An 18411-nucleotide genomic window follows, 5' to 3' on the forward strand; every position below is an offset into this window, starting at 1 on the left:
ATTGTTAGTTTGTACATTTAAGCTGGTAATAATCTTTGGGACTTGTGCAATTTAAATTAACCCTCCTTAACTGAGATAAGTACTTTGGTATTAAACACTTTTTTTTTATCCTATAGTAGAGAAGGAAAAAACCAATTGGATATACTTTTTTATAATAGTGAGTCTCCCCAAGATAAACTGCAGATGAAATAGACTGTACTTAAATTCCTTCTGAGTCTCTGTGTACTGGGACAGTGATAACTACTATGGCAGTAGATCATAGTGGTTAATAGCAAGGGCTCTGGAGCAGACTAGGTTGAGTCGCAGTCAAATTATTTATTAGCTGAGTGAACTTGGGAAGTTTATCTCCTCCCTTACCTTTTTTTAAGGGAATGTAGTAGTAGTTTTATGATTAGTACGTGAAGGGCATGATGAGCCAGAAATGAAATAAATGAGTCCACAAATGCAATTTATTATTATTATTATCATCATTAGTGTTTGATTCAAATCAAATGAGAACGTGAAAACATATTCACCAACATAACCTTTTCTTTTTTTTTTTTTTTAAGTTTATTTGTTGAGAGAGGGAGGGAGGGAGAGAGAGTGCACACTGGAGGGGCAGAGAGCAAGAGGAAGAAAGAGTATCTCAAGCAGGCCCCACACTGTCAGCACAGAGCCGATAATGGGGCTTGAACTCTAGAACCCTGAGATTATGACTTGCGCTGATACTGAGAGTCAGATGCTTAACGTACATCCACCTAAGCGCCCTAAACTTTCTATTATATCATTATGTCACTGAAGTTAAAGTCGTTCAAGTTAATACCAGTACAATATTTTTGGATGGCAGTTTGATAGGCTCTGTCACATTTGAGAGGTGTGTCTTTATTTTTTTTCTTTCTTGTTTGTTTTACTTTTATTTACATCCAAATTAGCATATAGTGCTATAATGATTTCAGGAGTAGATTCCAGTGATTCATCCTCTATGTATATAACACCCAGTGCTCATCCCAACAAGCGTCCTCCCGAATGCCCCCTACCCATTTAGCCCATCCCCCCCACTGACAACCCCTCCAGCAACTTTCAGCTTGTTGTCTATATTTTAAGAGTCTATTATGTTTTGCCTTATCCTTGTTTTTACATCATTTTTGCTTCTCTTCCCATATGTTTATCTGTTTTGTATCTTAAAGTCCTCATATGAGTGAAATCATATATTTGTCTTTCTCTGACATATATTTGTCTTTCTCTGACTGGCTAATTTTGCCTAGCATAATACCCTCCAGTTCTATCCATGTAGTTGCAAATGGCAAGATTTCATTCTTTTTGAGTGCCATTCTTTTAATACTTCATTGTGTGTGTATATGTGTGTGCACATCTTCTTTATCCATCCATGGACATTTGGGCTCTTTCCATAATTTGGCTGTTGTTGGCTCTTTCCGTAATTGTGTGTGTATATGCGTGTGCACATCTTCTTTATCCATCCATGGACATTTGGGCTCTTTCCATAATTTGGCTCTTGTTGATAGTGCTGCTATAAACATTGGAGTGCATGTGCCCCTTTGAATCAGCACTCCTGTATCCCTGGGATAAATACCTAGTAGTGCAATTGCTGGGTTGTAGGGTAGTTCTATTTTTAATTTTTTGAGGAACTTCCATACTCTTTTCCAGAGTGGCTGCATCAGTTTGCATTCCTCTTTTTCCGCATCCTCACCAAATTGCCTGAGTTGTTTATTTTAGCCCTTCTGACTGGTGTGAGGTGGTATCTCATTGTGGTTTTAATTTGTATTTCCCTGATGGTGAGTGAAGTGTTGAGCATTTTTTCATGTATCTGTTAGCCATCTCGATGTCTTCTTTGGAGAAGTGTCTGTTCATGTCTTTTGCCCATTTCTTCACTGGATTATTTTTTTGGGTGTTGAGTTTGATAAGTTCTTTATAGGTTTTGGACAGTAACCTTTTATCTGAGATGTCATTTGTAATAAATACCTCCTCCCATTCTCTCAGTTGCCTTTTAGTTTTGCTGATTGTTTCCTTCGCTCTGCAGAAGGTTTTTATTTTGATGAGGTTCCAGTTGTTCATTTTTGGTTTTGTTTCCCTTGCCTCCAGAGTAAGAAGTTGCTGTGGCCAAGGTCAAAGAGATTTTTTTGCCTCCTTTCTCCTGTAGGATTTTTTTTTTTTTTAATATAATTTATTGTCAAAGTGGCTAAAATACAGTGTGTGAAGTGTGCTCTTGGTTTTGGGGATAGATTCCCGTGGTTCATTGCTTACATACAACAACACCCAGTGCTCATCCCAACAAATGCCCTCCTCAGTGCCCATCACCCATTTGCCCCTCTCCCCCACCCCCTTATCAACCGTCACTTTGTTCTCTGTAAGAGTCTCTTATGGTTTGCCTTCTTCCCTCTCTTTTTTTTTCCCCCTTTTCCCATGGTCTTCTAAGTTTCTCAGGATCTACATATGAATGAAAACACGTATCTGTCTTTCTCTGACTGGGTTATTTTATTCAGCATAATACCTTCCAGTTCCATCAACGTTCCTGCAAATGGCATGATTTCATTGTTAATCATTGCCAAGTAGTATTCCATTGTATATATAAACCACGTCTTCTTTATCCATTCATTCGTTGATGGACATTTAGGCTCTTTCCATATTTTGGCTGTTGTTGAAAGCACTGCTATAAATACAGGGATACATGTGCCCTATGAATCAGCACTGCTGTATCCTTTGGATAAATTCCTAGTAGTGCTATTGCTGGGTTGTAAGGTAGTTCTATTTTTAATTTTTTGAGGACCCTCCACACTTTCCCAGAGCGGCTGCACAAGTTTGCATTCCCACCAACTGTGAAAGAGGATTCCTGTTTCTCCATATTCTTGCCAGCATCTGTTGTTTCCTGACTTGTTAGGTTTAGCCACTCTGACTTGTGTCAAGTGGTATCACAGTGTGGTCTGATTTGTATTTCCCTGATGATGATTGATGTTGAACATCTTTTCATGTGTCTGTTGGCCATGTCTATTCATGTCTTCTGCCCATTTCTTCTTCACTGGATTATTTGTTTTTTTGGATGTGGAGTTTGGTAAGTTCTTTATAGATTTTGGATACTAGCCTTTTATCGGATATGTTATTTGCAAATATCTTATCACATTCTGTCATTGCCTTTTGGTTTTGTTGGTTGTTTCCTTTGCCGTGCAGCAGCTTTTTGATGAGATATGTTGAGTAAGAAATGGCTACAGCTGAGGTCAAAGATTGTTGCCTGTTTTCTTCTGTAGGGTTTTGATGGTTTCCTGTCTCACATTGAGGTCTTTCATCCATTTTCAGTTTATTTTTGTGCATGGTGTAAGAAAGTGGTCTAGTTTCATTCTTCTGCATGTTGCTGTCCAGTTCTCCCAGCACCATTTGCTAAAGAGACTTGTCTTTTTTCCATTGGATACTCTTTCCTGCTTTGTCAAAGATTGTTTGACCATCCATTTGTGGATCCAGTTTCGGGTTCTCTATTCTATTCCATTGGTCTATGTGTCTGTTTTTGTGCCAATACCATACTGTCTTGATGATTACAGCTTTGTAGTAGAGGCTGAAGTCTGGGATTGTGATGCCTCCTACTTTGGTTTTCTTCTTCAGTATTACTTGGGCTATTCGGGGTCTTTTTGTGGTTCCATACAAATTTTAGAATTGTTCTAGCTTTGAGAAGAATGAATGTGTAGATTGTTGGGGTAGTATTGACATTTTAACAATATTTATTCTTCCAATCCATGAGCACGAAATGGTTTTACATTTCTTTGTGTCTTCAATTTCCTTCGTAAGTTTTCTATAGTTTCCAGCATACAGATCTTTTACATCTTTGTAAAATGTATTTTATGGTTTTTGGTGCAATTGTAAATGGGATCACTTCGTTGATTTCTCTTTCTGTTGCTCCATTATTGGTGTATAGAAATGCAACTGATTTGTGTGCATTGGTTTTTGTACCCTGCTACTTTGCTGAATTCAGGTATCAGTTCTAGCAGCCTTTTGGTGGAGTCTTTCGGGTTTTCCACGTAGAGAGTATCCTGTCATCTGCGAAAAGTGAAAGTTTGACTTCTTTGCCAATTTTTATGCCTTTTATTTCATTTTGTTGTCTGATTGCTAATGCTAGGACTTCGAACCTATGTTAAGCCACAGTGGTGAGAGGGACATCCATGTCACGTTCCCGATCTCAGGGGGAAAGCTCTCAGTTTTTCTCCATTGAGGATGATGTTAGTGGGCTTTTCATATGGCTTTTATGATGTTTAGGTATGTTCCTTTTATCCTGACTTTGAGGGTTTTTATTAAGAAAGGATCCTGTATTTTGTCAAATGCTTTTTCTGCATCTGTTTACAGGATCATATGGTTCTTATCCTTTCTTTTACTAATGTGATGTATTACATAGATTGAGTTGTGAATGTTGAACCAGCCCTGCAACCCAGGAATGAATCCCACTTGGTCATGGTGAATAATTCTTTTTATATGCTGTTGAATTCGATTTGATAGTATCTGGTTGAGAATTTTTGCATCCATGTTTATCAGGGATATTGGCCTGTAATTCTGCTTTTTTGTGGGGTCTCTGTCTGGTTTGGGAATCATGGTAATGCTGGCTTCATAGAATGAGTCTGGAAAATTTCTTTCTGTTACTACTATTCGAACAGCTTGAGGATAGGTATTCTCTTTTTTTTTTTTTTTTTTAATTTTTTTTTTAACGTTTTATTTATTTTTGAGAGAGAGTGCGAGCGGGGGAGGGGCAAAGAGAAAGGGAGACAGAATCTGAAGCAGGCTCCAGGCTCTGAACTGTCAGCACAGAGCCAGACGGGGGGCTCGATCTCATGAACCATGAGATCATTACCTGAGCCGAAGTCGGACGCTTAACCGACGGAGCCACCCAGGTGCCCTGAGAAGGATAGGTATTAACTCTGCTTTAAATGTCTGGTACAGTTCCCCTGGGAAGCCGTCTGGGCCAGGACTTTTATTTGTTGGGAGATTTTTGATAAATGATTCATTTTCTTCACTAGTTAATGGGGGTCTCTTCAAATTTTCTGTTTCTTCCCATTTGAGTTTTGGTAGTGTGTGGGTATTTAGGAATTTGTTCATTTCTTCCAGGTTGTTGTCCAGTTTGTTGGCATATAATTTTTCATAATCTCTGATAATTGCTTGTATTTCTGAGGGATTGGTTGTGGTAAATCCATTTTCATTTGTGATTTTATCTGCTTTGGGCCTCTCTTTTTGAGAAGTCTGGCTAGGGGTTTATCAATTTTGTTTTTTGAAAAAAAACCAGTTAGCTCTTAGTTTCATTGTTCTGTTCTACGTTTGTTTGTTTGTTTGTTTTTTGGATTCTGTGTTTATTTCTGCTCTGGTCTTTATTATTTCTCATCTGCTGGCCTTGGGGTTTCTTTGTTGTTCTGCTTCAGCTTCCTTTAAGTGTGCTGTTAGGTTTTGTATTTGGGATTTTTCTTGTTTCTTGAGATAGGCCTGGATTGCAACGTATTTTCCTCTTAAGACTGCCTTTGCTTCATCCCAGTTTGGGCTGTCATGTTTTCAATTTCATTTGTTTCCATATATTTTTAAATTTCTTCTTTAATTGCCTGGTTGACCCATTCATTCTTTGGTACGATGTTCTTTAATCTCCATGCATTTGGAGGTTGATTTTTCTGTGGTTGATTTCAAGTTTCAGAGCATTGTGACCTGAAAATGTGCATGGTATGATTTTAGTTCTTTTATATTGATTGAGGGCTGTTTTTGTGAACCAGTATGTAATCTATTGGAGAGTGTTCCATGTGCACTTGAGAAGAATGTGTGTTCTGCTGCTTTAGGATGAAAGTTGTGAATATATCTGTCAAACTACAATATAGAACCAGAATACATCTGGTTCAGTGTATCATTCAGGGCCATTGTTTCTTTGATTTTTCTGTCTGGATGATGAGTCCATTGCTGTAACTGGAGTTTTAAAATCCCCTGCAATTACCACATTCTTACAAGTAAGATTGGTTATGTTGTGATTGTTTTATATGTTTGGGTGCCCCTGAATTGGTGCATAGACATTCATAATTATTAGCTCTTCTTGATGGGTAGACCCCGTAATTATGCTATAATGCCCTTCTTCATCTCCTGTTACAGCCTTTAGTTTAAAATCTAGTTTGTCTGATATAAGCATGGCTATTTCAGCTTTCTTTTGACTCCAGTAGCATTGGGTATTCTTTCCTGCTTTGTCAGATTAGTTGCTATACATTTGTGGATCCATTTCTGGATTCTATATTTTGTTCGATTGATCTGTGTCTGTTTTTGTGCTGGTACCATATTGTGTTGTTGATACCAGCTTTGTAATACATCTTGAAGTCTGGGATTGTGATGCCTCCAGCTTTGATTTTTTTCGGATTGTTTTGGCTAATTGGGGTCTTCTGTGTCTCCATACAGATTTTAGGATTGTTTGCTTTAGCTTTGTGAAGAATGCTGGTGTTATTTTGGTAGGGAGTGCAAGAGTGTGTCTTTAGACCCAGCTTCTAGTTAGTAGTCCTTTGAAATACTTGCTTTTGGCACTAGTGAGTACATAATTCATTGCACAATATCTTTTTGTGGTATGAAAAAAATACCCTCAAGGGCCATTAATAGAAAAATGTTTGAATAAACTATGCATGTTCCTATAGTAGTTACGAATGTCTACATACGGGGCATCTGGATGACTTAGAAGATCATACAACTCTTTTTTCTTTAAGTCTGTTACAGCCTGCAAGTGAGTGAGTGGGGGAGGGGCAGGGAGAGAGGGAGAGTGAGAATCCCAAGCATGTTCTGCACTGTCTCGTGGAGTCTGATACAGGACTAAGCTCAACTGTGAGATCATGACCTGAGTCGAAATCAAGAGTCAGATGCTTAACAACTGAGCCACCCAGATGCCACAGAAGAGCGTACAACTGTTGGTATCAGGGTCATGAGTTTGATCCCCACATTGAGCATAGTGGTTACTTAAAAGAATAAGTAAACTTAAAAAATGTCTACGTATATTGATGTGAAAACTCCATAACATAATTAGATGAAGGTAAGTTCCAGAGTATCTCACAGTGTAATATCATTAATGGTATAAGAAAAATAATTATGTATTTTTATATGTGACAGCTAGCCCAGGAAGTTATGTTTCTCTGTGTACTAAAATACATGGAAATTTAGAAGGTCCTGAACATAAACTCCAAATTGATAGCATTGATTTTTCACTGGAGATAAAAGACTTTATTGTTTTATTTTTTTGTATTTCTGTATTTGAACTTTTAAAAATAACATATTCACATTAACGTATGAACATTGTATTTGAAACTTAAACTGGGAATGTATTTACATTAATGAATGAGCATTACTTAACCATAAATTGTTGAAAATATAGAATATAGCTAACGCTACTAGATTTTTACTAAGTAAAGTAGTTTTATGGCTAATTTACAGCAAAACTTTTTATCTTTCTTAGGTCCTCATGGAAATTACAATTAAAGGACTGCCCCAGAAAGTATTAGGTTCACCAGCATATCAGGTTGCTAATATGGATATTCTTAATGCAAGTATCTTAAATGTAATGCTATGGTTAAAATTAGCCAAAAAAAAAAAGTTCCATGACAGTTGTTGTTTTCCCTAACGTAGTGAAACATAAATTGTGAAATTTTGAGAGAATTAGATTTGGAATGCTGATTATGTTAAAGGGAAAAACTGATAACAGTAATAAGTTAATGTAAAGAAATATGGCACTATTAATGGAACTGTTTTTCTGAATTACGTAAAAAGTTCTAGAAGGAAAGTTTTCTATTTACTTATACATAGTAATAGTGGTGGTTACTGTTTAAAAATTTGGAAGCATAGTAACAGTTGCTTGATTATGGTGAAATAAACATAACTACAAGATGTAGGTATTTGTTAGTCCAGGACGTTTTAACTTAATGTTCTTTTTATGTCTGGAATATTCCATTCCTCAATTGCTCATGTAGATGGAATAGCTGTCATTGAAATATAAAGAGCTTGATTTTTGTGTGTGGCTTATAGAAATATATTTGCTGACATTGTGTCATATCCTAAGTGATAGGTAAAGTTAAATTATTTGTAGCTTAAAAGGATCCTATTTAACATAATTGTAGGAAACGTGTAACAAGATTATACTCTTTATAACAAGAAGATTGACTGCAATCTCCTGTCTTTCTTCAGGGGACTCCTGCTTTGTTCTTAATTCAGTTAATTTTCAACAATAATCTCCTGGAATATGGTGTAGAAGATGAAAGGTAATTTAAACTGAAACTAGGTTTTTTTATGTTTTATTTTTTGAGAGAGAGCACGAGCAGGGGAGGGGCAGAGAGAGACAGAGCACAGAATCTGAAGTAGGTTCCAGGCTCTGAGCTGTCAGCACAGAGTTCGATGTGGGGCTCAAACCCACGAACTGTGAGGAGATGACCTGAGCCGAAGTAGGACACTCAACCTACTGAGCCACCCAGGCGCCCCCTGAAACTAGCCTTTTTATAAACTTGAAAAGGTGGCTGTTTGATGAATGAGAGTCTTGAATTATATACTATATCATTTTTTTAAATTAAAAATATCAAAATAAAACTTGGGATTTATCATTTCTTGTTTCCTTGGCAGTTACTTTTAGAATTTTAGTAGTGTGGTGTAACTAATGTATTTTGGCAAAATGCACTCTGGTTAATGCATGGCTCAAAATTTTTTCTTCAGGTTTTTTCTCAATCTGGAAACACTTGTAGGCTGTGTCCTTTCTGGACCAACTTCACCACTAGCTTTCAGTGACTCTGTTTTAAATGTTATTAATCAAAATGCAAAGCTGTTGGAAAACAAGGAGCATCTCTGGAGAATGTGGAGTATTATAGTCACCCCACTAACTGAATTGATCAATCAGGTATGGCATAAGTGCTACATATTTCCCCTAAAACTTAAGTTTGAATTTGAATAGAAGATGTTAAAAATTTTCTCCTGTGGGATTAATTTCCTATTCTTTATATTAGTTGATTTCTTTTCATTGCATTTCTGCCTTTTTTGAGAAGGTATAACTTAATGGGGACTAATCAGCTCCGTTGTTTCCAGTAGTGATTATAAAGCCAGAAGGCTCAGGTCTGTTACATACAACTTTTCATATTTATATTTCAATTTATTTCATTATTTGTACTATTATGGAAGAATAATGTTCTTCTCGACCAGACTGTATATTAAGATTTCCATGGGCAAGCCATGTTGGTGATTGTGGCAAAGCCATATACTAGTCCCTGAACCAGTAATCTGCTCAGAGTTGACTAACCCTTATCATTTAAATACTTTAAAAAGTCACATTACTGGCAGGGGTAAGGAGCTCAAGTTTTGTCACTACTAATAAATGGTTCATCAGCTGCTTTGTCAGTATTTATTTATTATTTTTTTAAATTTTTTTTTTTTTTTTTTTTTTTTTTTTTTACGTTTATTTATTTTTGAGACAGAGAGAGACAGAGCATGAACGGGGGAGGGTCAGAGAGAGAGAGGGAGACACAGAATCCGAAACAGGCTCCAGGCTCTGAGCTGTCAGCACAGAGCCCGACGCGGGGCTCGAACTCACGAACTGTGAGATCATGACCTGAGCCGAAGTCGGATGCTCAACTGACTGAGCACCCAGGGGCCCCTTTGTCAGTCTTTAAATGGAAGTATGTTCTGGGAAGTACTCTGCTGTGATTCTGAAATAAACTGAAGACTCAAAATTCATTAAGTGATAATATAATGGCCATTATTTTTACTTCTCAATTCACATCAATTTAACATTCTTCTGGAAGAAAAAAGTTTACATTCCTAAATAGTTTTCTATTATTTGAAGGATAGCAATTCAAGTTCTTGCTTGAATCCTACCTTCTATGTATAGTAGAAAATTTTGGACTTACTTCTGGGATTTTTTTTTTAAGGACTTAAACACCGTGCATTGTTTCTCAGGGTTGCTGTAACACATTACTGTAAGCTGATGGCTTAAAATAACAGGGATTTAGTCAGGGATTTAGTCTTATAATTCTGGAGCCCAGAAATCCAAAATCAGTGTGTTGGCAGGCTTGGTTTTTTCTGGAGCCCTGTGGGAGAATTGTTCTATTCTTCTCAGTTAGCTACCTTTGGTTGCTGGCAGTTCTTGATTGTTCCTAGGGTTGTAGACCCATCACTCTAATCTCTCCCTCCATCTTCACATGGCATTCTTACCTGTGTCTTTTTTGTCTATCCAAATTCCTTTTCTCTTATAAAATACTAATGATTGGATCAAGACACACCCTAATCCAACATGCATTCATTTTAAGTTGATTACATCTGCAAAGTACCTATTTCCAAATGAGGTCATATTTGCAATTAGAGGACTTAGGAGTGCACTACCTCTTGAATATCTCAATACTGGGGGACATATTCTTACTATAGATAATAAAATGGTACTACATAGACTAGAAATAGATGGTAATTTGTCTAATTTCTTCATTATTTTTCTTGTTTCAGACCAATGAAGTGAATCAAGGTGATGCCTTAGAACATAACTTTAGTGCCATATATGGTGCATTGACTTTACCAATAAACCATATATTTTCGGTACAGAAATTTCCAGTGGTAAGGCAATGTCACATTTTTTACATGAAGAATTTACAATTTTCTGAAAATGTTATTTCACCCTTTATAATGAATTCCTACAGTAATTTTTCCTGAAATGAGATTTCCTTATGACTTAATTAGCTTAGGGTAAACGAAAATGGTGAAGGAAGAAAGAAATTTCTCTTGACCTCTGATAGTTGTGGCATTATTACAGTTCTTCAAATAGAATTCTGGAGGGGTGGCGGACTTAAATACTGTACACTAATGTCTTCTATGACACCTTAAATGTTACAGTGGCTTTTTAAGGTATAGTCTCTTAGGTGTTTTATATGCAGATAGACATTTTAAAATTTTCTTTCTTACTGTTAATTTTAGGCTACCATGAAGACCTTACTTAGAACTTGGTCAGAATTATATAGAGCATTTGCCCGCTGTGCTGCTTTGGTGGCAACTGCAGAAGAGAATTTGTGCTGTGAGGAACTTTCTTCCAAGATCCTGTCCAGTTTAGAAGATGCAGGCTTTTCAGTGAGTTTATCCTATACTGACCTTGGTTGTATTTAAAGAATACTTTCCAAATAAATTGAGATGACATGTGTGAACTATCATTTATTAATGCTTTTAGTTGATAAGGGACTAATACATAAACAAGTAACAGCATTGCAAAACAGTTTTGTGTCTTTGGTCTACAAGACTCTAAAGTCCATGTTTCAGGACCACTAACATGGAGGCACTTTTAGTACTTTTCCTACACAGGCAGTGCTTGTGTCATTCTAGATTAACAACACAAGGACCTTGTCCTGGAGCCAGCTATTCTCATATTTATCTGTTAGATCTTCAAAGGCAATCCTTTAGAAGTTTGTAGACTTAACAGCGGAGGACTGTTTTTGTACCTTTCCTTTATTTAATAAAAGAGGCAAATGCTTTCAATTGGTTTATATCACTAGAGTAGACTTCTTTTTTGTATTCACACAAATAATTTACATATTGATACCTATGTACATGAGTACTGTGTTCTTGCCACTTGAATTCTGTTATATAACTCTGAAGCATGCTTTTTTCATCTGGAAATAGGGACTTCTATCTTTTGATAGTGGTTATCACTGTCAAGAAAAGTAGAGACACTGGGGCACCTGGGTTGCTCAGTTGATTAAGTATCTGACTCTTGGTTTCTGTTCAGGTCATGATCTCATGATTGGTAAGTTTGAGCCCTGCATCAGGCTCTGCACTGACATTGTAAAGCCTGCTTGGGATTCTATCCTCTCTCTGCCCCCCTCCCACTCTCTTGCTTGCCCTCAAAATAAATAAAAATAAGCTTAAAAAAAAAAAAAGAGGTACAAGAGCTAGAAATTCATCTTTCAGATTTTTTTATTGCCCTTATAGTATCTTTTTAAAAATATTGGTACAATTTTGATACGATAGAATTTGTCAGGATGACTTTAAAAATGTCATCTTATCACTGAAAAAAACTTCTGTAGCACTTATGGTAAAAATCCAAACTACTTACAACTGCCCGTGAGGCTGATACTTCATTCTCCAAGGGGTCTTTCCTAATTAAGTTTGCCAATATCTATGGTAGCACCTTGTTATTTCCTTTTTGGCACTTCTGTCAGAAGCATTTGTGTACTTCATTATGTTACTTAACACTCCATGAAGTACATTCTGTCTTCATATGTATCCCTGGCATTTATCTGGCACATAGTGAATGTTTTTTTTAAATCCAAGTTAACATATAGTACAATAGTGATTTCAGGAATAGAATTTAGTGATTCACCACTTACGTATAACACCCAGTGTTCATCCCAGCGAGTGCCCTCCTTAATGCCCATCACCCATTTTGCTCATTCCCGCCCCCCCCAAACCTCACCAGCAACCCTCACTTCTGTGTCCTTAAGAGTCTCTTATGGTTTGTCTCCCTCTCTGTTTTTATTGTATATTTCTTCCCTTTCCCTATATTCATCTGTTTTGTTTCTTAAATTCCACATGTGAATGAAATCATATGGTATTTGTCTTTCTCTGACTTATTTCTGTTAGCGTAATACACTCCAGTTCTATCCATGTTGTTGCAGAGGGCAAGATTTCATTCTTCTTGGTTGCTGAATAATATTCCGTTATATATATTACACCTTGTGTATCCATTCATCAGTCAATGGACATATCGGCTGTTTCTATACTTTAGCTATTGTTGATAGCACTGCTGTAAACATGGGGTGCTTATGCCCTTCAAATCAGCATTTTTGTGTCCTTTGGGTAAATGGCACATAGTAAATTCGTTGAATGATTTTTAAAAAAAAAATTTTTTTTTAACGTTTAATTATTTTTGAGACAGAGAGAGACAGAGCATGAACAGGGGAGGGGCAGAGAGAGAGGGAGACACAGAATCTGAAACAGGCTCCAGGCTCTGAGCACAGATCCCGATGCAGGGCTCGAACCCACGGACTGCGAGATCATGACCTGAGCGGAAGTCAGACGCTTAACCGACCAAGCCACCCAGGCGCCCCTGTTGAATGATTTTATAACTGTTAGGGAGAATGTCAACCCACACTTTTCATCTTTTAAATACTGTCTTGGTTACACTTTCATCTTTGTTCTCTTCTGAAATAAGTTTAGAATCTGTTAAGTTTTATGAAATACTCTTTAGATTTTGTTTGGCATTGGTTGGTTACGTTGAATTCATAGAGAAATTTGAGAAGTACTCTTTATTATGTTGAATCTTTCCATCTAAGAATAATTGTGTTCATATATTTAGCTCTTCTAAGGTTAACCTATCTTGCTTGTTTTGTTTCTTTTTTTAAGAGCTGGCTTTCAGCCATTAAAAAGGTCCATCTATTCCTACCTGCCACACAAATACCCATAACGTGGTTGTTTCTGTAGTATTTATAAAAGCTGTTGCTGATGTGCATTTCTTTATATCGAACCAGTCTTTTTTTCTTCAGATACCCTTAGTCACAGTGAAATTCTTTTCAAACGTTGCATATATATAGTGTTTTAAGATTTTTGCCTGTATCTCTGTTAGTGAGATGGAAATTCCTCATTGTCTAATTTTTGTCTAGTGTAAGAACGTCATCTGTAGTTGTATTGTTCGTTGATTATCACCATTGAAAAAAAATTTTTTTAATGTTTTATTTACCTTAGAGACAGTGTGAGGAGGAGAGGGGCAGAGAGAGAGAGGGAGACACAGAATGTGAAGCAGGCTCCAGGCTCTGAGCAGTCAGCCCAGAGCCTGATGCAGGGCTCAAACCGCGAGATCATGACCTGAGCTGAAGTCAGAAGCTTAACCGACTAAGTCACCCAGGCACCCCGATTAACACCATTTTTGAAGTCACTGATAAATTCTATTGTATAAAAATACAGTAATCAGAATTATCCCAGTATTGTGGAGAAGAATGTTATACTTGATACTGACATTGTATGTAAATTATTCTCAAATTTTAAAAATTTTAAAAATGTTGAAAGTACATTAAAAACTCTGAAAAGATGGGTTTCTAACTTTTAAATTTTCAGTGTCATTACTATATTACACCGAATGTTTTTGTTTCCATTTTTCTGGGTAAATTTTTAGCTTACATCTGAAGGTGTCACTTTTTCATCTTTTCCAATATATGCATCTAAGGCTACTCTTAATACTGCTCTTAATGATTATAGGATATTTTTTCTTTAATTTTTATTTTGGTTCAAGTATAGTTAACGTACAGTGTTAAGTTACTGTTTCAGGTGTAAAATACAGTGATTCAGTGATTCTGTACATTACACAGTGCTCACCATAAGTGTACTCTTAATCCTTTTCATCTATTTTACCCATCGCCGCTGCCCTCTGGTAACCATCAGTTTCTTCTCTGTAGCTAAGAGTCCGTTTTTTGGTTTGCCTCTTTGCTGTTGTTACTGTTACTATTTTTAAGTTTATTTTGGGGGAGAGAGAAAGTACATGTCAGGGAGGGGCAGAGAGAGAATCCCAAGCAGGCCCTTCACTGTCAGCCTAGAGCCTGACACGGGGCTTGAACCCATGAACTGTGAGATCATGACCTGAATCAAAGTCAGATGCTTAATTGACTGAGCCAACCAGGCGTCCTTGATGTTGTTTCTTTTGTCTAAAATTCCACATATGAGTGAAATGACATACTTGTTTTTCCTTGACTTACTTCATTTAGCATTATGCCCTTTAGATCCATCCACCTTGTTGAAAATGGCAAGATTTCTTTTTTTTTTTTTTTTTTTTTTTTTTTTTTTTTTTTTTTTTTGGCTGAGTAACAATTGTATATATACACCGCATCTTTATCCATTCATCAATTAATGGACAGTTGAGGTGCTTCCATAATTTGGCTATTGTAGGTAATGCTGCAGTAAACCTAGGAGTGCATATGTCTTTCAAATTAACATTTTTGTATTCTTCGGGTAAATACCTATGGTGGAGGATCATATGGTAATTCTATTTTAATTTTTTGAGGAATCTCCATACATGCTGCACCAGTTTGTACTCCCACCAACAGTGCATGAAGGTTCCTTTTTCTCCACCTTATAGTCAACACTTGTTTTTGATTTTAGTCATTCTGACAGATGTGAGGTGGTGTCTCATGTGGTTTTGATTTGCATTTTCCTGACTTGTGCTGTTGAGCATCTTTTCATGTGTCTGTTTGGCCATGTGTATGTCTTCTTGGAAGAAATGTCTGTTCATATCTTCTTGCCATTTTTAAAAATTTTTTAATGTTTATTTTTAAGAGAGAGACACGGTATGAGAGAGGGATGGGCAGGGAGAGAGGGAGACACAGAATCCGAAGCAGGCTCCAGGCACCGAGCTATCAGCACAGAGCCCGATGTGGGGCTTGAACTCATGAACTTCGAGATCATGACCTGAGCCGAAGTCGGATGCTCAATTGACTGAGCCACCCAGGCGCCCTGGATTATTTGTTGTTTTTTATGTTGGGTTGTAGAAGTTCTTTACTTGGATACTGCCCTTTTTATGAGATGTGTCATTTGCAAATATTTTCTCCCATTCCATAGGTCGCCTTTTAGTTTTACTGATTGTTTACTTTGCAAAACTTTTTATTGTGATGTAGACTCAGTCATTTATTTTTGCTTCTTTTTCCCTTGCCTAAGGAGACATACCTAGAAAAATGTTGGCTATGGCCAACGTCAGAGATAATTACTGTGTGTGCTCTCTTCTAGGATTTTTATGATTTCATGTGTTACATTTAGGCCCTTAATCCATTTTGGGTTTCTTTTTTTGTCTGGTGTAAGAAAGTGGTCTACTTTTATTCCTTTGCATATAACTGTCTAGTTTTCCCAACATCGTTTGTTGAAGAGAGCATCTTTTTCTCATTGGATAGTTTTTTTTGCCTCTTTTGTCAAAGATTGACTATATAGTCATGAGTTTTTCATGGGCTTTCTGTCCTGTTCAATTGATCTATGTGTCTGTTTTTGTGCCAGTGCTGTACTGTTTTGATTACTATAGCTTTGGTAGTATATCTTGATATTGGGGATTGTGAGAGCTTTAGTATTGTTCTCTTTGTGTTTCTATACAAATTCTAGGATTATTTATTCTGTGAAAAATGCTGTTGGGATTTTTTTTTAAAGGGATTTAATTTTTTTTTTAAATATTTACTTATTTTTGAGACAGAGAGAGACAGAGCATGAGCATGGAAGGGGCAGAGAGAGAGGGAGACACAGCATCTGAAGCAGGCTCCAGGGTCTGAGCTGTCAGCACAGAGTCCAGTGTGGGGCTCATACTCTTCAGCTGCGAGATCATGACCTGAGCCAAAGTCAGAAGCTCAACCAACTGAGCCACCCGGGCGCCCCATTGGGATTTTTATAAGGATTGCATTAAATCTGTCAGTTGCTTTGGATAGTATGGACATTTTAACAATATTTTTTTTCCCTGTCTGTGTGCATGGAATATGATTCCATTTGTGTCATCGTCAATTTCTTTCATCATTGTTTTATATATTTTAGGTTACAGGTCTTTCATCTCCTTGGTGATGTTTATTCCTAGGTATTTTATTATTTTTGTGCAATTGTAAATGCGATTGTTTCCTTAATTTCTCTTTGTGCTGTTTCTTTAGTATATAGAAATGCAATGGATTTCTGTAAACTAAGTTTGTATCCTGCGACCTTACTGAATTCATTTATCAATTCTAGCAGTTTTTTGGTGGTGTTTTTTAAAGGTTTTTTTCTAGGTATACTATTATGTTATCTGCAGATAGTTTTACTTCTTCCTTACCAGTTCGGGTGCCCTTTATTTCTTTTTCTTCTTTGATTGCTGTAGCTAGGACTTACAGTACTATGTTGAGTGAAGGTGGTGGGAGTGGATATCTTTGTCTTATTCCTGACAATAGGGGGAAAACTCTCAGTTTTCACCATTGAGTATGATGTACACTGGGTTCTTCAGATATGGCCTTTATTATGTTGAGGTATGTTTTCTCTAAACCTACTTTGTTGAGGGTTTTTATCATGAATGGGTGTTCTTGTCAGATGCTTTTCCTGCATCTATTGAAGTGATCATGTGGTTCTTATCCTTCCTCTTGTGATATATCATGTTGATTTGTGAATATTAAACTGCCACTGCATCTCAGGAATAAATCCCACTTGATCATGGTGAATTATTCTTTCATGTATTTTTGAATTCCATTTAGTAATATTCTGTTGAGGATTTTTGCCTCTGTTCATCAGAGATACTGGACTGTAGTTCTCTTTTTTGTAGTATCTTTATCTGGTTTTAGTATCTGGGTAATAGCGCTCATAGAATGAATTAGAAGCTTTCCTTCCTCTTCTATTTTTTGGAATGTTTTGAGAACAGTTATTAACTTTTCTTGAAATGTTTGGTAGAATTAACCTGTGAAGCCATCTGATCCTGGACTTCTGTTTGTTGGGAGTTTTTTGATTACTGAATTTCATTGCTGGTAGTTGGTCTATTCAAATTTTCTATTTCTTCCTAATGCATTTCTAGGAATTTATCTATATTTTCTAGGATGTTTAATTTGTTGGCATATACTTTTCATAATATTCTTCTATAATACTTTTTATTTCTGTGGTGTCAGTTATTATTCCTCCTTTTTTTTTTTTTTCAACGATTTATTTTTAATCTTTACACCCTAAGTGAGTCTCAAACACACAACCTTAAGGTCTAGAGTCATGCTTTTCTGGCTCTGTTTCTCTTTCTGATATTGTTTTGAGTCCTCTTTTTTTGTTGATAAGTCTGGCTAAAGGTTTAGCAGTTTTGTTGGATTTTTCAAAGAAGCAGCTCTGGTTCATTGATCTGTTCTATTGCTTTTTTTAGTTTCTAATTCATTTGTTTCCTTCCTTCTACAATTTTGGGTTCTGTTTGTTCTTTTTCCTGCTCCTGTAGATGTAAGATCAGATTGTTTATTTGATATTTTTTTCTTGCATCCTGCAGTAGGCCTGTAATGCTATAAACTTCCCTCTTAGAAACACTATTGCTGCATCTCACAGGTTTTGAACCATCATTTTCATTTGTTTTCATGATTTGTTGGTTGATCCATTCATTGTTCAGTGCCATATTATTTAACCTTTCTGTATTTGTGTTTTCTTGAGTTCTCATTTCATAAGGTTGTGGTTGGAAAAGATGGGTTGTATGAGTTTGATTTTTGAATTTGTTGAGAGTTGTTTTGTGGCCTAATGTGGTTCATTCTGGAGAAGGTTCCACATTCACTGGAAGAGAATGTGTGTTATGCTGTTTTAGATTGGAATATTCTGAATATTTCTATTAGATCCATCTGTTCCATGGTACTGTTCAAGAGTATTTCCTTCTTGATTTTCTGTTTGGATAATCTATCCATTGATGTAAGTGGGTGTTAAGTTCTCTACTATTACTGTATTACTATGGATTATTTTATGTTTGTTATTAGCTGTTTTACATATTGGGTGGTC

General features: G+C 36.5%; 1 protein-coding gene across 6 annotated transcripts in view; it reads left to right on the top strand.

Moving 5' to 3' along the window:
• RIF1 (replication timing regulatory factor 1) overlaps positions 1-18411 on the top strand; it is a 69408-nt gene that overhangs the window by 20375 nt on the left and 30622 nt on the right. For 5 of the 6 annotated variants that reach the window (XM_042994433.1, XM_042994435.1, XM_042994434.1 and 2 more), the window contains 5 exons: positions 7427-7513; positions 8152-8225; positions 8671-8851; positions 10444-10551; positions 10909-11058. In XM_042994433.1, coding sequence (XP_042850367.1) covers positions 7427-7513; positions 8152-8225; positions 8671-8851; positions 10444-10551; positions 10909-11058 — 600 coding nt within the window. The remainder of the gene's footprint in view (positions 1-7426; positions 7514-8151; positions 8226-8670; positions 8852-10443; positions 10552-10908; positions 11059-18411) is intronic. The other variant, XM_007078532.3, reaches the window with a different exon arrangement.

The sequence above is a fragment of the Panthera tigris genome, chromosome C1, assembly GCF_018350195.1.
Source record: "Panthera tigris isolate Pti1 chromosome C1, P.tigris_Pti1_mat1.1, whole genome shotgun sequence".
Lineage (NCBI taxonomy): Eukaryota > Metazoa > Chordata > Mammalia > Carnivora > Felidae > Panthera > Panthera tigris.